The following is a 26,718-nucleotide window of genomic DNA, read 5'->3' as shown; positions in this document are numbered from 1 at the left end:
TAATACCAAATGCAAATTATCAAACACGCAGGAACCTTAAGGGCAACAGATTTTGCATCATAATTAGATGCATAACCATAAGCAACTAACCATCATTACTAAATCAATTTTTCATACCAACCACAAATTTCCAATAAATGGACAAAATTATTCTAAATTTCATAAAATGTTTTAGAGCCTTTAGCATATATGTTGAAACATTCCTTACATAATTGCCAATGAAGAGTTCACGTTAATATTCAATTTCATTTCTGCCTTGTCATTTTCCAAATAGACCTTTCAACAAAATACCAAACAAATTTTGGGTTCTTATTCAACAATATTCTGCTTGTTAGCCTAAAGCCATTTAAAAAAATGATTAGATAACCTCCTGCACCTTGATGTAAATGGAATAGGGTAAGCCGTAAGTCTCAATAGCTCCAAAATTGTCCATGACCCTCCAAATAGAAGTTTGAAACATCCATCTTTCAGACTAACTATTCAAAGGGCAATCTTTTCTTTTTTGGAGTGGGGGAACCGTATTACAAACCCCCAACTTTAATCAGTTCAGCAATCAAGCTCAATAGGAAAAAACGAACTCTTGTCCTAATAAAGTTAAAATTACTTTTACATATATATGTATAAAATGAACAACAGACAACAAACAACAAAAACCAAATGCAACCCCTAAATCATCATAGGAGACGCTTTTGATGAGCGTGAAATAAGAGATACGAGAATCTAAACCTTTTGGTCGTTGTCTTCTCTCCTGAGATAGAAGAAGAACTCCGTGTAAAGTGAACAGCAGACCCAATTCCAAAAACTCCAACGGTTTCATTCACATAAAGCGATTTACAATCAGGATTTTCTATATTCTTCGACATAAAAACAGAGGGAAAACCTCGCAAGACTCTAACTGACAAGAAACCAATCCAAAGCTTTCATACTGGAAGGCATAGCGACCTTTAGAAATTCTCACAGAATCACATATGAAATGAAAACCAAACAGAACGACTTAGTTATCAAAACAGCAAAGTCTTACGGAATTTTTCAGTACCTGAAACCGAAAGAACCCACTAGAGGTAGAAGGAGGATTCAGCTTCAACTTCCCCACAGCATCTTTGATACTCTCTAATCCCTTCTCAAGCGTCAATGCCCGGGGTAGAGTATGTGTAATGCAAGTCTCCACCACAAAATCCCCGTCCTCCATTCCCCAATCCTTGCCGATTTCTATTATCAGACCATCAAATCGCACACCGAATACTACCTAAAACAAAAATTACAAAAGCATAAGGAAAAAAAATTACAGAAATAGCCAAAAAAAAAAAAAACATAAACCTAATTTCGATTCCAACTTATCCCAAAAGCAATCAGGAAAAAAAAAAAAAAAACACACACCCCACAAATGTTTTAAAAAAACCCTAGAAACCACTCAAATCGAAAAGTCAAAAGAAAAATGAAGCAAACAGACTAGGCATTTTATCAGAGAGGCCAAGTGAAACAGCAAGCTTGGGCATCTGCTTCCGTCATGCAGTACCACCCTTGAGCTTCGTATACAAATCCACGTCCTCCTTTTTCACAATACCCTAATTTCGAATTCCAAACCATCAGTTTCTTTGTATGGAATTTTGGTGACTGGAGAGACGAAACGGGACTGTTTGGCAAAAAGACAACTAAGTGAAGAATGCTTAATGAATAAGAAGATATGAGCCAGCTTTGGGAAAGGATGATAAAAGAGAAGGGAACAGTCAGGTGAAAAAAAAAAATAATAACATAAAAAAAAATAAAAATATTTAATTTGGATATAAAAATATTTTAAAATTATTAAAAATTTAAAAAAAATATCTGAAAAGGTGAAAATCATAAAGCTCATCCGTGTTGGAGGCATGGGGCAAATTCCCTCTTTTTTTTTTGTTTTTTTTTTTTTTTTTTTGGTTCTGGTGGGTAATCACGGTGGAATAAAACGACACTCTCAAATCCACTTTTGGGGTTTCCCATATCTCAAAACAAACCAGCCAACCAATCAAGTTCACTTAATTTATTTTTTTTAATTATTTAAATTATTGACATTCATCTCTCCGTCGTTCACAACAACCAACCACGTCGGCTAGGCCCTGTTGAGAGGGCTACAGCCGGAGATTCTCAATTGCCGGCGACCAATCGAAGATGTGTTCGCCGGGCAATCCCAACTGGGATTTTGATTACGCCTTAATAGACGACCTTCCTGTCCCTGGCGGTGACCTTCTTCAACTTGGAGAGCCGCCAAGTTTTACCTGGCCTTCTCATTCTTTCACTGCTCCTACCGCTCTCAGGTACCTCAAATTTTTTCTTGCTTTTACTCCCACGTTTTTTGGTTTTTTTTTGCTGTTGGTTTTTTTTCTACAATTGAATTGTAGTATGAGTACTTTCTGTTAATAAATTTGGGCGTCCATTATTTTTGTGAAACTAACAAAACTTTGTTTTCCTAAATATTTCTGCTAGTTTTTGTATAATGGGTTAGAAATTTAGTAATTATATCAAGCCTGAGAAATGGAGATAATTAGATTTTCTAGCATCTTATTAAATTCGGCAGTAAATTCTATTCAACATCTCTTATTATGATAATCGCAAACAAGTAGCCAATATTAAACGAAGTGGGGCTTGAACATATGCGCACGGTGAGGTTTTTCAATAAGGAATTGTTGTTTATCATTTTATTAAGTGCTTGGTTTTTATTTTATCAAGGAACAGCAAAAGTGACTTTGTAGGCAATATCACATCTTTACCTGTCAATAAAATTTTTTTAAAAGTAGTGAAAATGCTTACAGGCGTGATAAAAATGATTTACATTTTGTGCACAGAAAAGAATGTTCAACATTGTTTAACATAATCTACATAATATTAATATAATTGGACTTTTAGTTATGATATTACCTCTAATGTTTAAATTTTTTTGTTTGTTGGTGTTAAATGAAGCCGTTAGCAACTTAGCATATCTGCATTTTGTTTCTCGAAGTTGTTCTCATTGGTTTTTCGTTTTTCACAAATTGTTATATACTTGTATTAACAGCATGTGTCCGCAATATTGAGCTAGATCATCTACTTGCTACAAATGAGAACTCATATCTCTTTTTCCTTTTTGTTGTTTTCTCAGTGTAGAATTTAATGACTCATATGGGAACTCTGATGGACTTAAGGAAACCAAGTCTCAGAAACGGTATTTACAGATCTCTGTTTCTCTTTCTCTCTCTCTCTAATTTGGTCAGTTACCCATATAATCTTGCTATGTGTCTCCTTCTTCCTGCTTTTTAATCAGTTTCTGAATGCTAATTCTATTTCAGGTTGAGGCCTGAATCATGTGGTGCATCTGGTTCCAAAGCATGTAGAGAAAAAATGCGGAGGGATAGACTTAACGACAGGCATGATCTTGTTCTGTGATCCACTCTCTTTCTGCCTGATCTTTTCCTCTGGTGCTCTCTTTCTATCTTTCTATATCTCTCTCTCTGATATGTGTGTATTGGCATGATTTGAAGGTTCCTGGAATTGGGTTCTATTTTGTATCCTGAAAGGCCTAATAAAATGGACAAAGGAGTTATATTAAGTGATGCTGTACGGATTGTGACTCAGTTGCGTAGGGAAGCCCAAAAGCTAAAGGAATCAAATGAGCAGCTCGAGGAGAAAATAAATGAATTAAAGGTTCAGTGGTTTCTTTGTTTAGTCTGTGGAATGCATTTCATGTTGGAAGTCATCTTTTATACTCGGGTTCCCTGAAAATTCATACAGAAACTAGATGAGTACATACTAAATAGTTGTTGGGTTCATCTCTTTTGTAGGCTGAGAAGAACGAACTTCGAGATGAGAAGCAGAGGTTAAAGGCAGAGAAAGATACCCTTGATCACCAAGTGAAAGCTCTCAGTAATCAACCAGGTTTCCTACACCCTCCCGCCGTACCAGCTCCTTTTTCTGCTCCAGGCCATGTCATTGGCAGCAAGCTGGTGCCCCTTGGGTACCCTGGAATTTCCATGTGGCAGTTTATGCCGCCAGCTGCTGTTGATACTTCTCAGGACCATGTTCTGCGTCCTCCAGTTGCCTAGCTTGGCAGAATTTGTTTGTATAGCATCTTTGAAGGACATAGTTATATGGCCTTTCTAGTGCATGATAAGGGCAATGGAGTACATAAGTTGGTAGTTGCAATTTAATTAACAATTTTGGTATCTAGTTTACCAATTTTGACTTGTCAAATTGTGTATTGCGATTACTTTGGAACAACTGTATCTATGCATAACCGGGGAGAGAGGCTGAAGGCTTTTATTAGAATCGAGTTCAGTGAAGCAATTTTTCTTTGAACACTGTTTCTGCAAGGTTAGGATGTAACAGAGTAGACAACATTAAGATGAAATGCAAAATCTTCTTTATTTTGAATGAGGTGGAGTTATGGCTTAAGATTGTGCCCAATTTTCTGGTCGATAAGATTTTTCTCATGGTGCATTTCTGTTTTTGTTCTTTTGTACTCCTTGATGCCACTCAGAAACATACTATTCGCATCTTAAAAGGCCTAACCGAATTAGAAACTTTTATAAGTCCCAGAAGTTCTTCATGGTCCAATTCCATTTTGAAGATTCTCAACCTACTAAAATTTTTCATACGTGTGCCTTTTTTGGGTTCTTGGATATATAAATGGACTGAACTAGCAAAAGCTCGACTAGCAAAAATGCTTAGAGGTATGGAAAATGTGTAAAGAGTGTTAACACAGGAAAGGTTACAGGATACAGAAGATGGACCAATATGCTTTTTAATGAGTCAGATAGATTAAAACCTGTGAATTTCTACCATGTCACCGAGATCCAGGGATGCAATTTGATTTTTTATTTTATTTGATTTTATTTTTTTTAAACTAGTTTCTCATTATACAAAACTAGTTGTTTTATTAGTCTCTACATCTCTTATAGCTAACAACACAATCTACAAACCTAGCAAGGAGCCTAATTACAAAACTGTTCTGAACCTCTTAACAAGGCAGTTTGAACCCCATGTATTTTCCGGATATGTAGTTTCTCCAAACATCAAGAGCCCCATAGCTTGTCATCAAAACAGTACTCAAAGCCATCACAATGCTAACTGAGAATACAATAAGAGAAGCTCTTCCGTACTGTTGAATTGCTCTGTGCACCACAACCAATCCCAGAAGCGATGCAACAAAACATATGGTAGCAAAGACAAAGGCGATGTCTATGTGCTTCATGCCTAACAACAAATACTGAAACGACGACATGGTTGACGAGAAGAAAACCATGAAAGAACAAGTTGCTGCTGTTACCTGCATGGAGAGGGCACGAGTATATTATAAGCATCCTGGAGTTTGAACTTAAAATTGTGAGTAAAGATGGTGGCACGTATTTACCTCAGGTGTTATTCCAACCTGGAGTAGAAGTGGGCTTATAAGCATTCCACCTCCAATCCCGAAGACACCGCCTAAAACCCCTGCTAATAGCGCCATTACTGGGAAAGTGAGTTGGTTTAGTTGTCTACTTTGGGTCAGGTCTTCAATGTCCTGTTCACACAGAGTTTTCACAGAAGTAAAGCTCTTTGCAACACAAAAAATGTAAAAACCTAGGTAAACTAATCCTCTAGTTTCATCAAGTACCTTATGGTGAAAAGTTTGATATGAAAGACTATCTTTTCTGCATATCATCCAGGCAGTATAAGCCAGGGCTAGAGGAATTTGAAACAATGAGAGCATCCAATAACCCAGTCCACAAGGCTTTATAGAAGTAATACCCTGCAAAGAATTTGGAAAGAAACATGTTTAATCCCTTTAAAGGTTTTGTTATGTTTTTTCTTTCCTTCTCACTGGTGTACATTGAGAACCACTGCAATGTCATTACGAGAGTTTATTATGGCCTTTATTGGACATTGATTTTGAGAATTGACTTGAAACAACAAAATACCAGACAACTGTGTATTTAAGATTAAAAAGAAAGAGAAAATGCAGGCAAGATTCATAAAGATAAGGATCGTCTCCACTAGGCTTTTTTTTTTTTCATTCTTTTTTTTTTTTTTTTTTTTGGCGGGCCGGAGGGGTGGTGGTGCGCTGGAGTTTGAATCCATATAAGCCATTAAAAACACTAAAAAAATTATTTAAAAAAAAAAAAAAGTCAGAAAGGCTTTACGGAGCTTTAAATGTCAAAATTGTTCAGCAAATAAAGTAAAGGAGAAATAATCAGAACCATCCGTTTGAAGCATAATTAACCAATTTTTTATTATTATTATTATTTTTTTGTGGCTAATCATGATAGCTTTTACCATGCAGCCTAGAAATTAGGCACGGTATAGGGGTCCAAACTTATGAAGAAAAAGGATAAGACTCTTCGTCCTATTTTTTCGTAGGGATCTAATTTGATATGATACCACTATATTTAAGGACATCAGTAGAAAGGTGCAATAAACTAAGTGGTAAAAAAATAGACATCAGTAGAAAGATACAATAAACTAAGTGGTAAAAAAATAATTGCTTTTTAAATTAAAGTGGATTCAAAGATAGGAAAAATAAAAAATTGGAGTGGATTCTATCGCATAGGATTGAAAATCAAAAAAAGGAAAATGGGGTCGAAAAATCTCATGTTAATAGAGGTTATTTATTTATTTATTTTTTGGATTTTCTTTTTTTTTTTTAAACGCATTGTAATTTTGGAGGCTCAGACCAAAAACACATAAAGCAGTAAATTGAAGTTATGATATAGTTTGAATTCTAAATCTGTGGCTGCCAATAACGAAGAAAATGAACGGAGCAACCATATACCTGGCCATCTCGGTTTCCACGAAGAAGGTAGAGAAAACAGAAAGAAGACCAGACTAAGATTAATATCCCTAATTTCATCCATGGAAACCTCATCATTTTGCAATTTTCTTCTGCTGCCAAAAGGGGTTCTTCCACACTTTTGCTGCCCTTCCTTTCATCATCATCATCGTTTCCAGACCCATTTCTCCTCAGCTCTTCTGATTCCGTTTTCCAACACACCACTCCATTTCTACACGTCTTGGAGGTAGACCAAGCAAGGAAAATAGCAAAAAGTATAGTAATAAGCCACTCGGGGAAAACAAGGTTGCATATAACTCCGACACTGACACCAAGTAACATAGACGGCTGCGACAAAAGCGCTATGTCGAAGTCAATCAATGTCTTGCCGCCGTATCTGGGACAGGCCGATAACATGTTGCAGAAAACATTGGCAATCGAACCTCCTGTCACCATGAAAGCCGAAAAGGTCGAGGCTGTTTTGAGGTCCAAACCCGCCACAATTGTTAATATTGGTATGAAAAGTCCCCCGCCGCCAATTCCGCCGGCGCTAGATATAGAGGCGGCTATGAAGCATAGAACTCCTGCAGCTATTGTACGGACTGAGAAATTCAGTTGTGTTTCATGTGGCTGTGCTTGGCTAATCATCCATCGCTTGGTTTTGTTCAGAAAGTAGTCAAAACTGGGGATTTCTGAGATGGGTTTTGATTGTTTTGCATAGGAATTATCGAAGGTAATGAAAATGAGGAAGAAGATTAGCAGCCATTCAAAGCTATGGTTCCTCATTTTTTCTGGTAAATTTTTGGTAGAAAATAAAGAATGCAGAGGAAGTTTTTATAATATTAAATGATAAGTAAGAGAAAGGAGAGCTGTGAATAATTAGTGTTGTTAATAGGGAAGTTTGTGTGTCTCGAGGTGAGCTATATCAGTTGTCTTTTATAGGAACAATGAGGAATAGGTGTCGCATGAATATGTGAAAGGAAACAAAACTTTTTGTTGAACATGCTTAATCCGAAAAACGGAATTAAAAAATTGGTTATTTTTCTGGTCCCTCTGGAATGGAAAATTCTTCAATCTGAAGTGGTCAGTTTTCAAGGACTAATAAGAAAAAAAGAAAAAAAAAAGAAAAAAAAAAGAAATTTCAATTTAATTCGATTTGTTAATAACTAAAGAAATTTCAATTTAATTCGATTTGTTAATAACTAAGTAAATTAATGAAATGAGGAAAAATCTTCTTAAGATCTAGTGAATAATGCGATGATTGCTTCCACTTAAGAGAATTATGACTTTTTTTTTTTTTGGGATAAATACCTAAGAGAATTATGACTGTATTAGGACTAATACACATCTTGATATGGACTAAAGGTGATTTGCAAGTACTTTATGCGCCGATTTTTTTTTTTTTTTTTTTTTTATAAAAGCTTTTATGATTTCAACTTTGTTTGTTATCTATTATATTATGAAGTTAATAAAATTAATTTATTAGATACCAAATAAATTTGAATACCAAATACTATATATATATATATATATACATATATATTAATATTTTATTAATTAACATATTAATATAATTTAATTATGAATAAGTAAATTTTTAAAAAAATAAATATAACCAAAGATAAATCAATTAAGTATTGACATATAATATTTGATATGGATATTGATAGATTTATTAGACACCTCTTGTTCATATAATCTTAGAATAAATATAACTAAATCCAAATAGTCTAACAAAACCTCAAAAATAATCTTGGAAAATCTAGTATTTTGGATGCTGGTGACAAATAGTATTTGGCTTGTTTAATTATAATATGGTCTTCATACTAGACTTGCTCAATCCTGTATACTTCCACATATATATATATATATATATATACCAACAAAAATATTTAGGCTTTAAATTTCTAAAGTTATTAAATATGCTCTACATATATAGAATTTGAATATTGTTATTAGTTATCAGTAATAACAATCACTAACTTATGCATCAAATTTTAATTAAAACATTTAATTATGTTATTTTTTATATTAGAATTTTAAAAGTGAACTTCTTAATAATAACTATTTAAATTATTATTTAGCATATAGATATTATTGATGATCATTTACCAATGATAACAAATAGCATTTTTCATAGAATTTTGATATTATAAGAATATCGTGATGACTTTATGGTGAGTACATCCTATATGACAAGCCATGTCATTTATGTTGGCTGCCATATAAGAAAAATAAATTTTCAATCAAATTTTAATAAATCCAGTTAACCTTTTATAACAATTTTCAGTGGGTCTCATACAAATCTGATAGGGTTGGTACTTTCTTTTTAGGTTGTATTCAATATATATTTTTAAATGATGTGGTATTATTTCAATTGTGTGACTTGCCATATAAACTATCCTCACTATAAAGTCTTTCTTACTATATTAAAACTGTATATTTATATATAATCAAGGTTCAAAAAATTGATATCGATGGAAATATCGAGAGTTTAAAATACGGAAATTTCCATGAAAATATTGAAAAATATCGAATATCGAAAAAAAATTTAAAAAATGATAGAAATTTGTTTTAAAAAATAAAATTTTTTATTGAAACTTTAGAATTAGCTTACTTAATCCATCAATTACCAAATTGATTATAAAATTTGCTAAAATATTGAATGGATGTTATATAATTCTTAGTGAATTGATTTATAATAAGCATTAATGATCATATATAAATTATTATTAATAAAAATATATCAAAAAATACATATATGATAAAATTATTTATTAACTAAAATATATAAAACGATTATTACGATTACATTGTAGTTCATAAATGTATCTTAATACCACATATAACTTCTGAGTGGTTGAAAATCATCAGTTTCTTCCTTATTTTGATTTTGAGATATAAAATATGAGAAATAGTTATGAAAAGATGTATCTCTCTGATAATTTTGCATAAATTATTAATATGCCAACCATATAGATCTTGCATTAGTGGCTAACTATATATATAACTACTACTCTCTGATAGTTGAGTTTTAGATGGTATCTATGAGTTGCTATTTAATGATATTTCATAAATATCTATTGAATAAGGGTTATAAAAATAACTTCCAACCTCATTGATCCAAAATTTATAAAAATCGAATCCTCTTCTTGTTGTGACATCTCCATGTATATGTTTTATTATCTATTTATCCTCATTTGTAAGATAGATATTCCCGACCATAAGATTTTTCAGGTTCAAAAATATAGTCCACAATCTTTGTATTTTTGCTTTATCGATATTTAATAAGTAGAACTTAATAATGTTATTCAATTCAATTCATTCTATTTTGCTTATATAAATGTTTAAAAGGCAATTAAAGGATAAAAAAAATTATCAATGAAGTTAATTTGATAAATTTTTTTTTTTTACTAACTATTAATAATATTTATGAATTTTTTTAAAAAAAATTAAAAAATTTCATGGATATTTTCGAAATTTCAGTGGAAACACTGAAATTTCATGAAAATTTCAGAAATTTCGATGGAAATTATAGATTTTTTAATTAAATTGTTAAAAATTTGATGTGAATATTTTTACGGAAATTTCCATGGAAATTTTGACATAATTTCGAAAATTTCAATGGATATTATCAAAATTCTATTTATTTTCATTTGAAACCTAAATTTTATTTCGACACTTTAAAAAAATAGAAATCTCAAAGAAATTTTGAGGAAATTTTAGATATTTTAAACCATGTATATAATTTCTTGGGAATATCTTCAACTTATTCATGCTGATATGGATATTAAAACTGGGATCCATATGATCCCATGGAAATTTAATTGATTATGCTTGGGGTTCACTTTTTTAGTACTATAATATATATATATATATATGTTTTTTTTTTTTTTAAGAATTAACATGTAAAAACAAATGAATTATTCATCATAGATCTACTTTTATTATCCATATTATTATGTCTTTCAAAATAAACTGGATATTGTTTCTAGAAGATAAGTTATAACATACATAAATTCAGTTATAACATACATAAATTTTTTGCTACGCATTACCACACAATTTATAGTGAATGGTACCTTTCTATAGTGATGCTCTATACAGAAACAAATTCTATGTAGTTATAAAAATTATGATTTCTATTTAAACTAGTTATAAATAAGAATCAATTTTATATTATAATAAATTATAATTTATCTGGATCCCATCTTAGAGAATTTACCTTTATACGATAATAATTTGTAGAGAAACATTTCCCACATAAAACTTTTTGATAACTAAGCTTGACCATTAGACATGCTCAATCTATAAGTGTAAATTTTTTCCTTGTAAAACTTTTAAAATTCCAAAACTTACGTCCAAACACCCCGTAAAATAAAATATCAATAACCATTTTATTTTCCCATGACAAATCTCTAATCATATTTCTCTCTCCTTCCATTTTTTTTTTTTTTGAATGCCCATTTCATTTTTTTCTTGATCAACCGAGTTTTTTTTTTTTCTTTTCATTTTTTGAAACTCTTAAGCAATAGTTATTTAGGAAAAATATTACAAATTGTTGATGAAGCATTAGTTCTCTTTCATATTCTTCAATCATGTTTCTCTCCTATCCCCTCCAATTCCTACTTATTCGAGTAACATAAGTTCTTCATTGATGAAGGTGAAATTGAGTTTTGTTTAAAAAAATAAAACCGAAAACTAACTCCTAAAAAGAAAATATAAAAGTAGCAAATAAAATCACTATCATTCTTTTTTTTTTTTTCCCCCTTTTCCTTAGAAAATTAAAATTAAGATATAATTATTATAAGTTTGCTCATCAAGTTCCACAGCAAGTAAACCCTTCTTTAAAAAAAAAAAAAAAAAAAAAAAAAAACTTTGCTTAAGATTATTCCCAAAAAAAAAAAAAAAAATTGGTTATGAGGAGATAATATCATTAAGGAGAGAGAAATTTGATGGGAGATTTGTTTTGCGTAAAATATATATATATATATATATGTATCTTTTATGACATATTTTTACGTAAAATAGATAATGTATGTTAGTATAGAAATTTGAAGGGTTTTGAAAAGAGAAAATTTATATCATTAGATTAGATGAATTCAAAAACCAAGATCATTTATCAAAGTTTTTTATATAAGGAACGAGTCCTGTTCTGTTTATTACAAAAATATATGCTAGTTACATTAAAGGTTTAAATTGTTTGATACAATATACTTACAGAATTTATATTAAGAGAAAAACATTAAAGAGAATGCAAACTTCTAAACTTTTAAGATGATTTTGCGTATTCCCAATACTTCTTAGATACATGTACTAGTTTTTTGAAAATGTGTTTATCTTTTTTATCAATATTTATGATATAAACCTAGGTCGACTTGCTTCTAAACCCGTATTATATTAGCTCGGATCACTATTAAGTTCAGATTCTAATGGAAACCTTAATCCGTAATCAATTTGTGATTAGAAACTGATGAGAATCCGTCCGAACCCGCACAACCAACAAACCGCTGGGGTGCTGATCCATTACGGATGAAGACCGGGCCAATCACTAGAGCTCAAGTTAAGAGATTTAAGGATAACCTGGCTGCCTTTATATAGGGAGTTTTCAACTCTTAAAAGGGCTTATCCATACCTGAAGATACAAAGCTTGTTTTAAGCATCTAAGTGGTGGAGGCCGATACTGACCAAGATAGTTGTTTTAGCGTAAATAAGGACTCTGGGTAGCATGGAATGGTTCCAACACTTTATGGATTCAATGAATATCATTAATAGGTCATGGAATCAAGCCAACGTAGAATCAAAAGCAATCAAAAAGGGCTTGTGCGCATAGGGGAAATAGTTGGCCGGTTTTGCTAGATTTGTTGCTGGCTTTACTGTATTTTGCTGAGTTGACATTTTCTCTTTGTTCTAGCCAAGGACAACGTGTGGGACTCAATAATAATCCTATTTGGCATATTAAATGGCATAAGGGAGCAAATGGGAGATTGTTGGATTTATACTCTATGAATAAGGTCAATTGTTAACTAGGAGCCTTGATTAATAATAAAAGCTATAAAATTTCCAAACTAATTTGTTGAGTGACAAAGGCCAATTATATGGTCATTTAGACACAAAAAAGAGTCTATTAATTAGGTTTGAGGTGTTAATTAAAATCATAGGAGATTAAGGTTCGCAGTCTATAAATATATTACTTTCTAGCCTCTAGTGACACTCGATTCACATATTCTTTTCAAAGATTTATTAGTGGAAAGATAAACACCTAGAGAGGAAACAAAACCAGTGAAGTTTTAGAATATTTTTCTCATTAACCTTCTTATTTCTTTTCTATCACAATAAGAATAGTTTAGAAGGTCTTATAGATTTTGGAGACATTTCTGCACAGCTAAGGTTTGCTAAGGGTGATGAATATTTTCTATCACATGGTTTATTTAACCGATTGATTTGGTTTCCGCTGTACGTTTCCTACAATAAGGACTACTTGTGTTAACGTTTATGCTATGTCCAAAGAAAAAAAAAGCTCAAATTATTTATTAACATATTGGATATGTTTAATGGCCACATGTTACGAATTGCATGCATATGTTACAATTTTTAAGTCATACTTTTCCCTAATTATCTAGTACTATATATTTGTAAGATCTTATCCATAATAAAAAAAATATATTGAATTATGAATTGGTGTCCTTTTCTTTTTAGTTTAAACAAAGATAGTTGGTGTCTTTAGATAATAATAAGTATGGTACAGTTTGTAAGACAATTTATTTATTTATATTTGCTGGAAAGTTTGTAAGATAATTTAGTGGGAGGGGATTTCGGATTCTTTATGTCATGTTGATATTATAGAAGCCTTATATTGGCTTTCACTGAGTTTGGTAAAGGCCAAAAACTAAACTTAAGAAATAGCTATGTAACTTCAACATTTATATAATTTGATAAGTATTGATCTTGACAAGTTTGTGATTATTGCTCTAAAATTCCAAGAGAGAACTCATTTTAATTAATAAGTGCGCCAACGGCTCTTCATGCGAGAAGACAATTCTGATGGAAACGTGATCAATCTCTCGTTGGCTTCTTTGCCCCCACGTCAAAATAAATGACCAATGATTTTCATAATCCTCAAAGTAATTGTTATTTACTTTAAGTAAGTGATCCTTCTTATCTACATATATACGGAGAATCTTGTCTTTTAACAATTGAGATGTGTTTGAAACTTAAAATTCTAGTTGAATTACCATATTATCCTTTCTTTTATTATATTTTTTTATTATACATTATAAATTGTGAGATAATTTCGAAGAGATTCACTTAAATATACATGTATATATAATAAAATTCTATGGTGTAGATGTTCATATTTTTTTATTTTTTAAACGTCCGCAAAAATAATAGTTTTTGAAGAAACCGTTATCTTTATATATAGTATTGACGATAGTTTACAGAAACCGCAATCTTTGTATATATTATTGAAGATGGTTCTTTTAAAAATTGTTGTCTTCGAGGAGTTCCACACAATAAAAAAGTATAAATGTTCATATCATAGAAGAACTCTCTCTCTCTCTTTCTCTCTCTCTATATATATATATATATATATATATATATCAGGCGCAATATCGTACTTTTGGAAAGAAAGACTTAACTAGGAGGTAATTGGAAGACAACTTGATGGGAATTTGAACTGAAAGCAGGATCACGTCTTTGTAAAGGAAAAACTATTGCTTAGTTTATTTTGTTTTTTATATTAATAGGCGCAGATTCAAGAGACTCTGGTTTAGACTAACTTATCTAATTGCTCCAGAAACAAATATAAAAAAACGAGAGGGAGTAATGAAAGAGGTTTTGATTACAATCAATGATAGAGAGAGTGGAGTCCACATGATTTCTTTTTCTTTAGCATTTTGATGTTTAATTGACTTTTTGGCTTTCGTAGATTGTTCATGAAACTTCATCGCATATCACACCCTTTATTTCTCAAAATAAACATTACACATCTAATTAATAGGAAGCCACATGTTTACAGTTAATTTGTTCGGATAGCCTTCTCTGTCGCATCAAATTTAATTAAGAAAAGGGAACCTTCTAGTCCAAGAAGTGAAGCTCCACTTTGGTGCTTCATCAAATTAGTCACTAGACTCGCTACCAAGTCAAATCAAAATACAAATTATATATATGGCACGTGCAAAAGAAGGAATATTTTTAGTCTTTTATGTAATGGATCAAGTATATATATTGCATTGTCTGCTTGGTATGCACTATCTAGAATACCGTATGTGGTAAAAGGAAGTGACAGAAGCCTACTTTAGGACAAGATAAGTTTGAATTGAAGCATATTGGCCCCCATTTGTCCCCATACTTATCCCAATTAGAAACATTAAAACAAAACAAGAGATGCAATTTCTTTTTTTGTCTGTCAAAAATATATAAATCGATCAGTAAATTTTAAGCAAATAGGACAGTTTAGATGTTGCTTCCAGCTTATAGTAAGATAATAAACTTTTGGTAGCTTTAGAATTTATAGGCTTTTTTCCCCATGGAATAACAAGCAAAAAACAAAAAAATACACGTATTCACAAAAAAAAGAAAAAAGAAAAAAACACGTAGAGCCACTAGTCTACATACAAATGTAGTACTTGCTTTCTACAGAAAAAGTGTAAACCAACAATATTTTATGTTTATATTAATACAAGACAACTTGATTAAAGGAACTAAAAGCACCAGGCTTTATAAATGTTTATTTATGTTCCCAATCAAATTAGTTTAAATAATGTTGCATGAGAGCATATACAATGGTTTTATCCATTCTAAGTTTATATCACAAAGAATTTAGAAGGCATTGAAACTGGGATGGTATAGTATCTATCAATTGACAAAATCTATTTAAATTTCTTCTCCAATGAATCATATATTTAGAATTTTAAATGAAATAAATTGGTATGTTAGGAGAGGAGATGAAAGGAGAGAGAAAAGAGAAGAGGCTATAAATTGATGAGGAGAGAGGGGATGATATGGTGTCTATCAATTGGCAATGTCTATTTAAATGTCTTCTCCAATAAATCATATTTAGAATTTTAAATAAAATGAATTGACATGTTGGGAGAGGAGATGAGAGAAGAGAGAAGAGAGAAAAGAGAAGGGGCTGAGAATTGACGAGAAGAGAGGAGAGACAAAATGCTAAATTTATGAGTTACGCTATTTAACAAATGTAACACCCACCTCCACTAGTGCATCTATTACTCTTTGATGATATTGTAGGCAATTTAGACACCGCTACTCGAATTGTTTAGAACTTCTCAAAAGATTACCTATCCTTGGATTACTTTCTCCTGAGCACACTTAATTTTGAAGTCCTTTCGAAATCTGAAGGCAGCCGCTCGATATTATGAGAGTGACTATCATTACAATTAAACTATTCCTTACTCCAAATGGGATTGGACACTAGGTAGCCTGTCAGTGTCTCTTGACCCACCCATACTGGTCATTAGAATCCACATCCATGGGGCCTAATGTTCTCACTAGTGCACTTGTGACTAGATACAAGTTTTAATACAATTCGTGACACCCTGTCTCCATTGTTTGTTTAGAGCTTCCTTGGAGATCATCCATTTTAGTATTGCTCTAGCCTAAGCAAGCTTAACTTCAGAGTTCTTTTAAACTTTGAAACCAACCACTTTGAAAATACCTCAGTGTTATGACACTGATTATTATTAATTTGAATAATCGCTGATTTAAACCGAGGCAATGTGGGACATAGCATCCTTCTTGGCATATTTTCGGCCGAGTAAAGACTTTGATACCATTTGTAACACCCCACCTCTACTAATGGACCCATTACTCTCTGCTAATATTATTCATAATTTAGTCACTGCACTTGGTATGCGATTTTTTTATTTAGAGTTTCGTGGGAGGTCACTCAACCTTGGACTATTCTCGCATGAGCAACTTTGAAATTCTTTCGAACCTTAAAATCAGCTGCTCAGAAAAGATCTTTGTGTTATAAAAGTGACTATTATTACATTTGAATCATCTCCTATTCCACATCTAAATGATATGTGATTATACACCAAGTACTCTGTCGGTACCTCTTGCACCTGCCCACACCAATCGTCACAATAATTGTTTTATTACCTTATTATTTTTATTATTTGCATGATTTTTTTTATTTTAATTAATGATTTTTTGGATTTGAAAGTGCCTGTGCAACCTAGTTAAGTAGTGAGAAATTTAGTACAGTACCGATGATAGAGATCCGGATCAGTTTTTGGGCAGGAATTGCAACCCTCGGGCAAATATTTTAGCGTTCGAGCAGGTATCTCAACCTTCATGCAGATATTCAGCCTATGGGCAGGTTATTTAGGACTTTCGAAGGATTATATACATATCTAGATATTGAAGAATAAGTATTTATATGCGTTATGGATAGGGAAGATGTTATTGGAATTATTGTTATTATTGCTATTATTGTTATTATGGTTGTATCATAATTGCTAACAGTATTATGGACTTGGCTTATGCGTATTATTTTAATATTTATATTTGTGCTGGTAAGTATTTATGGAGTGCTGTAAATTTGTGATATTATAGTATGTAAGATGTGTGGGCAGCTATGAATATATAAAAGTATGCTTTATATGCAAGGTTAAATTTGAGAAAGTTTACTTTATAGGGGAGATGCTGAAGAATTTTCCATATAATTTCGGGTGGGATTTTCCTTAGTCGAGGCTATCCTAATGTTTCGATAGGGAACTTTCGGAGTGACTCTGACAATATTAGGTTATTTGGTATTCAATCTCATATCATACTAGTGTGGATTAAGGGATGATTCAAATATCATGATAATCACTCTTATAATGCCGAAACCTTTTCAAAGTGGTTGGCCAGGGTTCGAAAGAACTCCAAAATTAAGCGTCCTCAGACAAGAGCAATCATAAGATGAGTGACCTTTTGGGAATCTTTAAAAAAAATCTCATATCAAGTGCGATGACTAAATTGAGGACAATATTTGCAGAGAGTGATAGGTCTGCCAACTAAGATTTAGCTACAATATCGACAGAGAGTGATAGATCTGCTAATTAAGATTTGGCGTTACAAATGGTATCAGAGTTGAAACTCAACCATAAATATGCTAATGAGAATGTCGGGCCTCAAGGGGATGGATTGTGACAACTAGTGTGGGTGGGTCATGGGTGCAGATTATTGGCAAGCTACGTAGTATCCAATCCCACATCATCCTAGTGTAGATCTTACGATGATTCAAATATAATGTTAGCCACTTTTATAACTCTAATGCCTTTTTAAAGTGATTGAATTAAGAGTTTGAAGCTTTTTAAGAATGATTGACTTTAAAATTCGAAAGAACTTTTAAGTTAAGCATTCGAAAGAACCCTGAAGCCAGCTACTTTATTTTTATTTTTTTTAAGACCCTCTATTCTTCAAATAGAGGGCTTGTTAGATAATTTTTTTATTTTTTTTGTTGCCATGACAAATCTCTTGCAAAACACCATTGAAGAAGATTTTTTTAAAAAATTGTTTGTTTATCTGATATGGCAAATATTTTTTTAGATGGACAAAATACATAAACATTTCATTGAAAATGCTTTAGATGGAAACTGAGGTTCCATGAATTCATAACAATTGAAGATTAATTAGAATTATCTTTCATATACATTTAGCATGAGAATATATGAAGTAAAATAGTTATTTTATAAGATTAACTATTTTTATGTTTGGTATATTTTAAATATAAAAAATATGTATTCTATAAAAATATTTAGAAATAAATATTACTTCATTTTAAAGGAAATTATTCCTCTCTAAAAGTGCAGAATAATTATTCTTTATTTAATCCTATGGAATTTAAAATATATTCAAATTTAAATTAATTATCATAGATTAAAAATACATAAATAATTAAAATTTTTGACTTTTTTAATTAATATTGTTGATTTTTTTTTTTTTTAAAACTACACATTGAACCTACGTTAAAATCATAACAAAAAATAATCAATAAAAATATCTTCATTTTATTGCAATTTTTACGAATAGTTTTTTTTATAAATAAATATTCCTATTCTATTATAAATAACTATACCGTACGTCATCTATATTTATAATTATAAAAAAGAGATACATTAGACCTTGGGAGTTGAATCTTAATTAATTAATCATTTAAAATTCTTGTCTCATAGTGTTATCAGTTTCATTTTGTTTTTTTTGGTGTGAGTGACAACTTGATGTTGATTACCTAGAAATCAGTCGCAGATGGCTTCGTTGCATCTCGATTTCTCTGACTTATTAATCCAAATTGGTTGATTCATTTTAGTCAACTTTCCCAATATTACATGTTTTTTGAAACAAAAACCACCTTACTTTTCTCCGCATTTGGGTCAAAAATGGCCATGAATTCGATATTCTTAAAAATCCTCGTGGCTTCTTTCTTCGGGTATTTCCATTGAGATTTGGGCCAGACACATGTTGTATGGGCCTGCCTAATTTGGGAGCAACCGATACAAAAAATAATAAAAAAAATCCTAGATCCATACAATTATACGAATGTAGAATATGTAAATTATGTGTATAATTAATTTTCTTTTAAAATATTTCTTTTCAATAGATTATTTCGTTGTATTTTATTTTATTATTATTGTTTTTTTTGTGCATGCTTTAATGGATTTTTGATTAGAATTATAAATTGGATAGATAGGTTTTTGTTTTTTCTAAAGGGATAAATGAGTTTCAACGGGATAGAAATATGGTTTGGAGCTTAATTAGGGAAGAAAAGTATATAATAAAGAGAGAGAAATATTGTTATGAAGTATTTAAATAGGATAAATTTATACTGTTAGATCATATTAAATAAGAATATAGATTATTTGTCGAGTAGTTTTGTTTGGGGATTGCTCTCCATATATATATATATATATATATATACATATAATATATATATATATATATATATAGTGCTTCCCATACAAAGTTTTTTGAGTATGGTACTTAACAAATAATTTAAAATTTTTAATCAATTTAATCTAAAGATTCATATTTATTATTTTAAAATCTTTAAATATTTTATATTCATATTCAAACAACATATATTATTTTAGCTTAAATTATTGATTGCTTACAAAATAATCATTTTCTTTCAATCTCAAACATGTATTTCTCTCCTTAATCTCCAATTCTTCTTGTTTCCTTATTATTATTATTATTATTTTGAAACAGATCCTTGTATTCTTCAAACCTGCTCAGCATAGGCAATTTAAATAATTAATGATGAAATTGAAGAATCGTTTACAAGATCAACAAAAGAAACACTATTATATATATATATATATATATTAAGCTCTTTTTTTAGAAGAGAGAAACATGTAATTCATTGTGCCAAAAATATTAAAGCCGTGAAACTGTTCTTCATATATACTCAAAAAGAAAAATATTTATGCGACAAATTTAGAAATTAGAAATAGAATAAGAGAGAGAAAAAATATTTGAATTAAATTAGGAGACAATGGAGAGTAATTTTAGCAGTAATAAATAATCTAGATAAATAATAAATAATGTTTGAATATGGATATAAAATATTTAAGAACTTTAAAAAAATAAATATAAACACTTAAATGAAATTATTTAAAAGATTTTAGATTATTTGTCCCAAAAAAAAAAAAAATTTATCGGGAATAGTCTCCTATATATGTATATTTTTTCTTCTACTTTTACATAAAAAAGTAAAAATAAATAAAAAAAAGAAGTGATGAAGATGATATTAATGCATATATGAGAGAGAATTTTTTTTTTCCCCTATCTAGTTTGATTTGTTTTTAAATTATTAAAAAATTCATTCATACAATTATCAATAATCATGTACAATATATATCAAAAAACTTATAAATTACCTTTACAAAATAATTTAGTTGATATATATACTCGATTATATGTACAAATTTCATGCATAACAGTTATATATACAAATTTCTCAAATCAACCAGCCGCCCTTGACACTCTACAATTCCTAGAAAGTGAAAGATTCTATCAATTAGATGTCCTTTACCCCAATATCACGATCCATGGCGCTGAGTTGTCGCCAGCCCTATACCATAATTAATTTAGATATATTGTCATCATGTGGCCCCCACCAAATGCTCTAATTTATCTACGTCTAAATTTCATGATTTAGTTAAACATAAATTTTTTTTCTTAGTGATTCGATTTTTGAACCATATTTTTCATCCGGTTGACTTTGCAACAAGATCAATAAAATAAATGTCTTTGTATAAACGACAACAGAAAATATGTAATAGCTAGTATTCCACCCAATGATTACCGGATGATTTAGGCGATATATATTTAGGATATACATTATTTGGGCCATAAGAATGCAACAGCTTTTAAATTTCCTTCTGACTTGACTAGGTCACCAGTTTTCCCTTAAATTTCAAGATATATATTATAATTACTTTACATGTTGGTCTTCTTGTTCAAAATTTTCCTTTCTGATTTCTGCCAGTTTGCTTGTTGCGTCTTCTACGTCTGCCCTCAAAGAAGTCTAAAAAGCCGATCAACCCTTTAGCATAACTACATTCATTTAACCAGACTTAATTTAAAATTTCTGTTATTTGCAATCTCCCTAAAACAGGAAAGTTGACTTTCTATATATAATAATAGAATAATAATTCAATATTGATTTTATTACTTGAATCATGTGGTCAACACACTAATAAAACGTCACGCATTCATTACCTTTTCTCTGCTTTCCATATAATTTTTCAGAGAAACAGAGCTGCAAAAGAGATGAAAACACTACATTTTGCTGCAGTTTTTGTCATATTGCTAACTCTAAGTGGCATTATAACCTGCTATGCAGATATTAATATGAATCTCGGTTCACAGTGCTCGGTAGACGATAAATCTACCGCAGAGAATGAGTTCCAGATCAATAGAAGAAATCTGTTAGATTCCCTGGCCGCCAATGGACCCTTTCAGAACGGTTTCTACAAAACTCAAACTGGTGAGAAATCTGTAAAAGTCTATGGCCTTGTACAATGTAGAGGAGACATTTCTGCCAACGATTGCGGTAATTGCATAAATAACATGACCAAAGAAGCACTGAATTCGTGCCCCAAGAGCAAAAGTGTTTGGATATGGTTCAGGTGGTGTTTTCTACGCTATTCGAATGCTAGTTTTTTTGGATCTATGGAGCTAAGTTCTGGAGCTTGGTCGAACGAGACTAATTTCGATGATCCATCAATGGGTTCGAAAGGACTCGACTTCATGGGCAGACTAGCATCAAATGCTTCAAAACAGCCATTGAAGTTCCAAACTTCAGTGCTGGATGTAGGCCGTGGGAAGAGGTACGGCATGGCTCAGTGCACAAGAGATATCAATCAGGACGAGTGTCACAAGTGCCTGAATAATCAGCTTGTGACTTTTAAAGAAATCATTGGAAATAAAAGAGGATGGGAAACCCATGGATCTAATTGTTTTATGTGGTATAATTACCACCACTTTTACTTCAACATATCAACCCCTGCAAGTGAAGGTTAGTTTCTGATTCATTTTCTGTTTATTTCAAGTATGGGACTGTGTTCTGTAGCGAACATCATGTATCATAACAAAAGAAAAGCAGAAAATTGTAATATGGGTTTTGCTTCTGTTATGAAAATATAAATGGGGCTAATGGATTTTTTTGGATTGAAGGTGGAAGACCCTCTTCACATAAAGGAGCTGCAATTGCCCCGGTCGCTGCTGTTTTAGCACTTCTGATGGTTCTTTAGTTATTTGGTTGGATTGGACATCTTTTACTGCTAGTTGTTCTTGTACTTTGAGTGCTTCTTCTCTTGGCATTTTTTTTTTTTTTATTTTGGGTAAAATTCTTGAAATTTTAGCGAAACCAGTTTATATGGGCTGAACTGCCATTTATAAAGTAGCACCAGCCATTTTGTACAGGAAACAGGTTGCCAAGAATTGTAATTAATTTTTGTTTTTGGAACAGAGGCCTTCCTTCTGATTTGTATAAAATGTATTCATTTGTTCATTGAACAAGAGGTATTTCTTTGACACCAAATAATTTAGCAAGGCCTTGTCCCAATAATCTAAATTCGAACGTTTATTCAGAGATGTAAATAGTAATCAAACATATACCCAAGCCCAAACTCAACTTATATAGCAGTATAGCACATTTTTTCTTTAAAGGCAGATCAGGTCGGTTGAAACCATAAGTACTGGTGTAGCAGACTGAAAAGCTGGATTATCTACTGTTTTATCCAGTTAGTGCTAAACATTGCCTTTGAGCCATAACTTTCCTTTTAAAAGCAATTTTCTATTGGGTTTTTTTGAAAAATAGCACTCTACAAATCAAAACTTGAAAAATAACCAAAAAGTTTTTTTTTTCTTAAAAACTAGCCAACTTCACCAAAATACCCTACATTATTTTTTTTCTTGTTTTGTTTTTGTCATTTTTCTCTACCAAAACGCAGCTTTTTTTCTTTCCTTGTTTTTGGTTTTTTCTCTACTTTCTTTTTCCCTTTTGAAACACAGCTAGGGCTTTCGATCACAGCTAGGGCTTTTCCTTTCCCTTTCGAAACACACCGTCGCCGTTGCCACTTCGACCAAAATTGTCCTCCCATTCGCCGGCATCATAGAAGAACCAGTTTCTGGAAAATTGTCCTCCATCCCCGTGTCCGTGTGGGTTTGTTTGAGCTTCATCTATGATGAGAGTGACAAGTTTTTGGAAAATCAAAATTAGCCTGCAATTTTCTGTAGAAGAACCCAAGTTTCGTCAGTCAGTTCGCTAAAGAAGAAAGTGAAGGAATCACTGAAGAAGAAAGTGAAGGAATAGCTAAAAGAGGTAAGAGTTTCAAGAATTTTTTTTTGACTGAAAAGTGTGGACTGAAAATTTTCATATCAGAAACATGCGTTTTTGCTTGGTGCATTGAGCTTTTTTATTCAACTTGCCTCAAGTTTTTTGTAGATGGGATCTTGAGCCCTTCCCACATGAATGGTTTTGAGCACTCGGGGATGCTTCTCATGTTCTTTGTCTTTGGCTCCATCGCTCTGCTTTCAGAGAGGACACGGTCTTTCTGATTATTTTTCCTGGCTTTTTTTTTTTTTTTTTTTTTTTTTTTTTTTTTTTTTTTTTTTTAATTAAAGGATGCATCAATATCTGTTTGGTATCAAGAAATAGAAATGATAAGAAATGATTTTTTATTTTTGTTGCTTGGGTTCAATGAAATAAAGCTTAAAATAAATTTGGCTTGTTCAGGTTGAGATAAACTTGATTGGGAAAACAACATAAATGGGAAATATTGTAGCATGAGTTTTTATTTTTTCTGTGCAAGGGTCAATTTTTGTCTTTCTTATTCATCCTATAGCCTTCACAATTAGAGAGCAGTTAAATTTAATGCAGAAATTTATCAAGAAGTATAACAATTGATTGCGTAGTGGTGTTGTATCTGTATATGTAGGCATATAAGATAGTCAGCAATAAGACATGAAGAATAGCATAATGCTTTCCTCGCTTTCGCTGAGTGCATTATAAGCTTTTTGTGGACTGTGGACATGTTCTGCATATTTATATTTTCTGGATGTTTTGGGGTTCAGAGAATTTTTTTGATTGTAGCAATTCTGATATCATAGGATTTTTCTTAACACTAATTGTTGTTGGTTCTTAGTACATATCAAAGCAAAAAAAAAAAAAAAAAAAAAAAAAAAAAAAAAAAAAAGTTCATAACCGTCCACTCAGTTGCTAGTAACTTAACCTTTTGGATAAGTATGCTTTGTTTTTGGAATGTGAAAAAGCCAGGCAACTTCAGCTCTATTTATGTGATTTTATATCTGAATTTTTTGGGTTCTTTTTTTAACTAGGAATATGACACATGTGCTATATATATATATTTTTAAGTACCTTGTTTAGGACAAACTACTCATTTGGAACCTATATTTTTGGTCTCTTGATACAATGTATCTACTTGCTTACACCGTTTGCAAGTGAGTGATAAATTATATGTAATTATTCTTTAATCTTTCACATTATCGATTATACACCGCTGCTTATTGACTATTTATTTATTTATTTTTTTTTTTTAAGAAAAACATTTGTTAGTTAATAGAAAAAAAAAATTATAAACATTTTATAAAGTTAAAAGGTCTTAGTGACTATAACTTATATGCTGGATAATCAAGTCTTCCTGCTAGAACACAATCTAAGGTACATGTGCTTTTGTGTTTTTATACTTGTTTTTATGTCCATATGTCTAAAATTAAAAAAAATAAAAATTAGTGGGTAAAAGTAAAAATAATTTATATTTGAACTTATTTATTAACCAGTAGATTCGAAATCCAAAGTAAATATATCAAAATAAATAGAAGCTCTTGATGATAAACAGACTTGAACTAAGAAAGTTTATTATATATCTCTTAGATTTGTAGTAGCTGTGCAATACTAGTGGAACATTTGGCTTGTTTTTATTTCTAAAGTTTTAATGCTATTAAAGCGGCAAGACAGAGTTATGTTAAAATTGCACTACTGTTTTTTGTTTTACCATTCCATCTTGTGATTGGTGAAAGGAATCATAAAAGGGAAATGATGCCTTAAGATGTTACCGAAACTGATTCCAAACGACTGAGTGGATGTGAACTGTATTAGGACAATCCTTTTATGTTAGAATCTCTTTCCATATTGCTAGTAATGGTTACAACTCATCAAAACTATTACTAAAGAATGAGATGACTTCATGGTATATGTAGAAACCTGGAGACATTAGACCGTCATCTTTTAGCTCAAGTGAATATATTAGCAATAGGGTAGAGTGAACTTGGATATTTCTTATATATGATGGTACACTTGCTGCGAATTTCAAGACTTGGAATTTAGACATGAAAGGCTCAGGATGATTTCCTGAAGTGTTATCTCATTGGCATATTGGTAGTTCAATAGTCATTTCCTTTATTTTCCTCTGTTTTTTATGTGTGTGTGCTCTCATGAGTGTTAGTATGCTTTGTAGGATGGTTGCTAGATATATTGATAGAATAGGCAAGTTACATTATAAAACCCACCCATTGTACAAGCATAAAATTAACTAATTTTAGTTTACTTAAGATATATATAAATATTTAAGTTTTGTTACTAATATTGATTTTTTATTTTTTTCAGCATTGGAGGAGCAAGTGATGGACCGAGCAGAAGACTGAAGCGTAAAATTTGAGATAATATAGTTACAAGTGAATGCTGAGAAAATTACAAAAATAAGGATTTGAAGCTCACACATACACGTGCGTGCGCGCACACACTCTCACAGAGAGAGAGAGAGAGAGAGAGAGAGAGAGAGAGAGAAGCATTGGTGGCAGTTTGTTCTCCATTAATGTAAGTTGCTTCTCTGAACAAAATAAAAAATATTATGCAAACTAATTTTGCATTAATATAACAAATTTATCGTTGAAATTTTATTTGTGCTGCATTGTATGGTTTTTTAGCATTGTTGATAATTTTCATAATGGATTGATCAATTTTGTAAATTGCTAAATTTTGTGACTAATGTCTTTATAAATTGCTTAATTTTGAACCTTTGTCATGATGAGCCACGCTTATGATACTGTGTTATTCGGTGTGACAACAGTGTTTGTCATGCATGGTTAGAATGTGAAATTATCTCTTATAGGAAGCTGCTTTTTTGTTGAATTTAATGGTACATTTGAATGTGAAAACATAATGTTTAATATGTGTTAGAACTGTAAGTTATCCTTAGGAAGTAACATCACATACCTATGATTGGCATGTTGCCTAATGTATAATGTACACTAATATATAAAAGAGATTGTAGCTTTTAAATTCACAATATGCATTAGTTCTAAAAATATCTTTTGCCATTTCTATTATAATTCATTTTTGCACAAATCCCTTAGGTCCAGTTCATTTGCAGCTTCTGGAAAATTTTTCGCTTGTAGAAAAAAATTTCCTCAAGTTGGAAATCATT

General features: G+C 31.3%; 3 protein-coding genes across 5 annotated transcripts; 2 read left to right on the top strand and 1 right to left on the bottom strand.

The window, feature by feature from the left end:
- Positions 1-1,917: 1,917 nt before the first annotated feature.
- Positions 1,918-4,380, top strand: LOC107421188 (transcription factor ILR3). The gene is made up of 5 exons (XM_016030375.4): positions 1,918-2,291; positions 3,113-3,175; positions 3,300-3,377; positions 3,492-3,654; positions 3,792-4,380. The coding sequence occupies exons 1-5, from the start codon at positions 2,146-2,148 to the stop codon at positions 4,050-4,052; spliced, it is 711 nt and encodes a 236-aa protein (XP_015885861.2). The 5' UTR covers positions 1,918-2,145; the 3' UTR covers positions 4,053-4,380.
- A 427-nt stretch (positions 4,381-4,807) lies between these two features.
- LOC107421320 (sulfite exporter TauE/SafE family protein 2) lies at positions 4,808-7,698 on the bottom strand. Its single transcript, XM_016030542.4, has 4 exons — positions 6,758-7,698; positions 5,603-5,737; positions 5,360-5,509; positions 4,808-5,275 (listed from the first exon to the last, which is right to left on the bottom strand). Exons 1-4 carry the CDS (start codon positions 7,538-7,540, stop codon positions 4,967-4,969), a joined length of 1,377 nt encoding a protein of 458 aa, XP_015886028.1. The 5' UTR covers positions 7,541-7,698; the 3' UTR covers positions 4,808-4,966.
- Positions 7,699-21,387: 13,689 nt separating this feature from the next.
- On the top strand, positions 21,388-26,191 carry LOC107421357 (cysteine-rich repeat secretory protein 38). Of its 3 annotated transcripts, none has more exons than XM_025072121.3 (4): positions 21,388-22,286; positions 22,445-23,594; positions 23,718-23,820; positions 25,899-26,191. In XM_025072121.3, exons 1-2 carry the CDS (start codon positions 21,539-21,541, stop codon positions 22,519-22,521), a joined length of 825 nt encoding a protein of 274 aa, XP_024927889.1. In that variant the 5' UTR covers positions 21,388-21,538; the 3' UTR covers positions 22,522-23,594; positions 23,718-23,820; positions 25,899-26,191. The 3 variants fall into 3 exon arrangements, with proteins under 3 accessions (XP_024927889.1, XP_024927893.1, XP_024927897.1); XM_025072125.3 differs by having other exon boundaries at positions 23,708-23,820; XM_025072129.3 differs by lacking the exon at positions 23,718-23,820.
- Positions 26,192-26,718: the final 527 nt, after the last annotated feature.

The sequence above is a fragment of the Ziziphus jujuba genome, chromosome 1 (assembly GCF_031755915.1).
Source record: "Ziziphus jujuba cultivar Dongzao chromosome 1, ASM3175591v1".
NCBI lineage: Eukaryota > Viridiplantae > Streptophyta > Magnoliopsida > Rosales > Rhamnaceae > Ziziphus > Ziziphus jujuba.
Note: the sequence above shows the minus strand (reverse complement) of the source record. Positions and strands in the feature narration are given on the sequence as shown.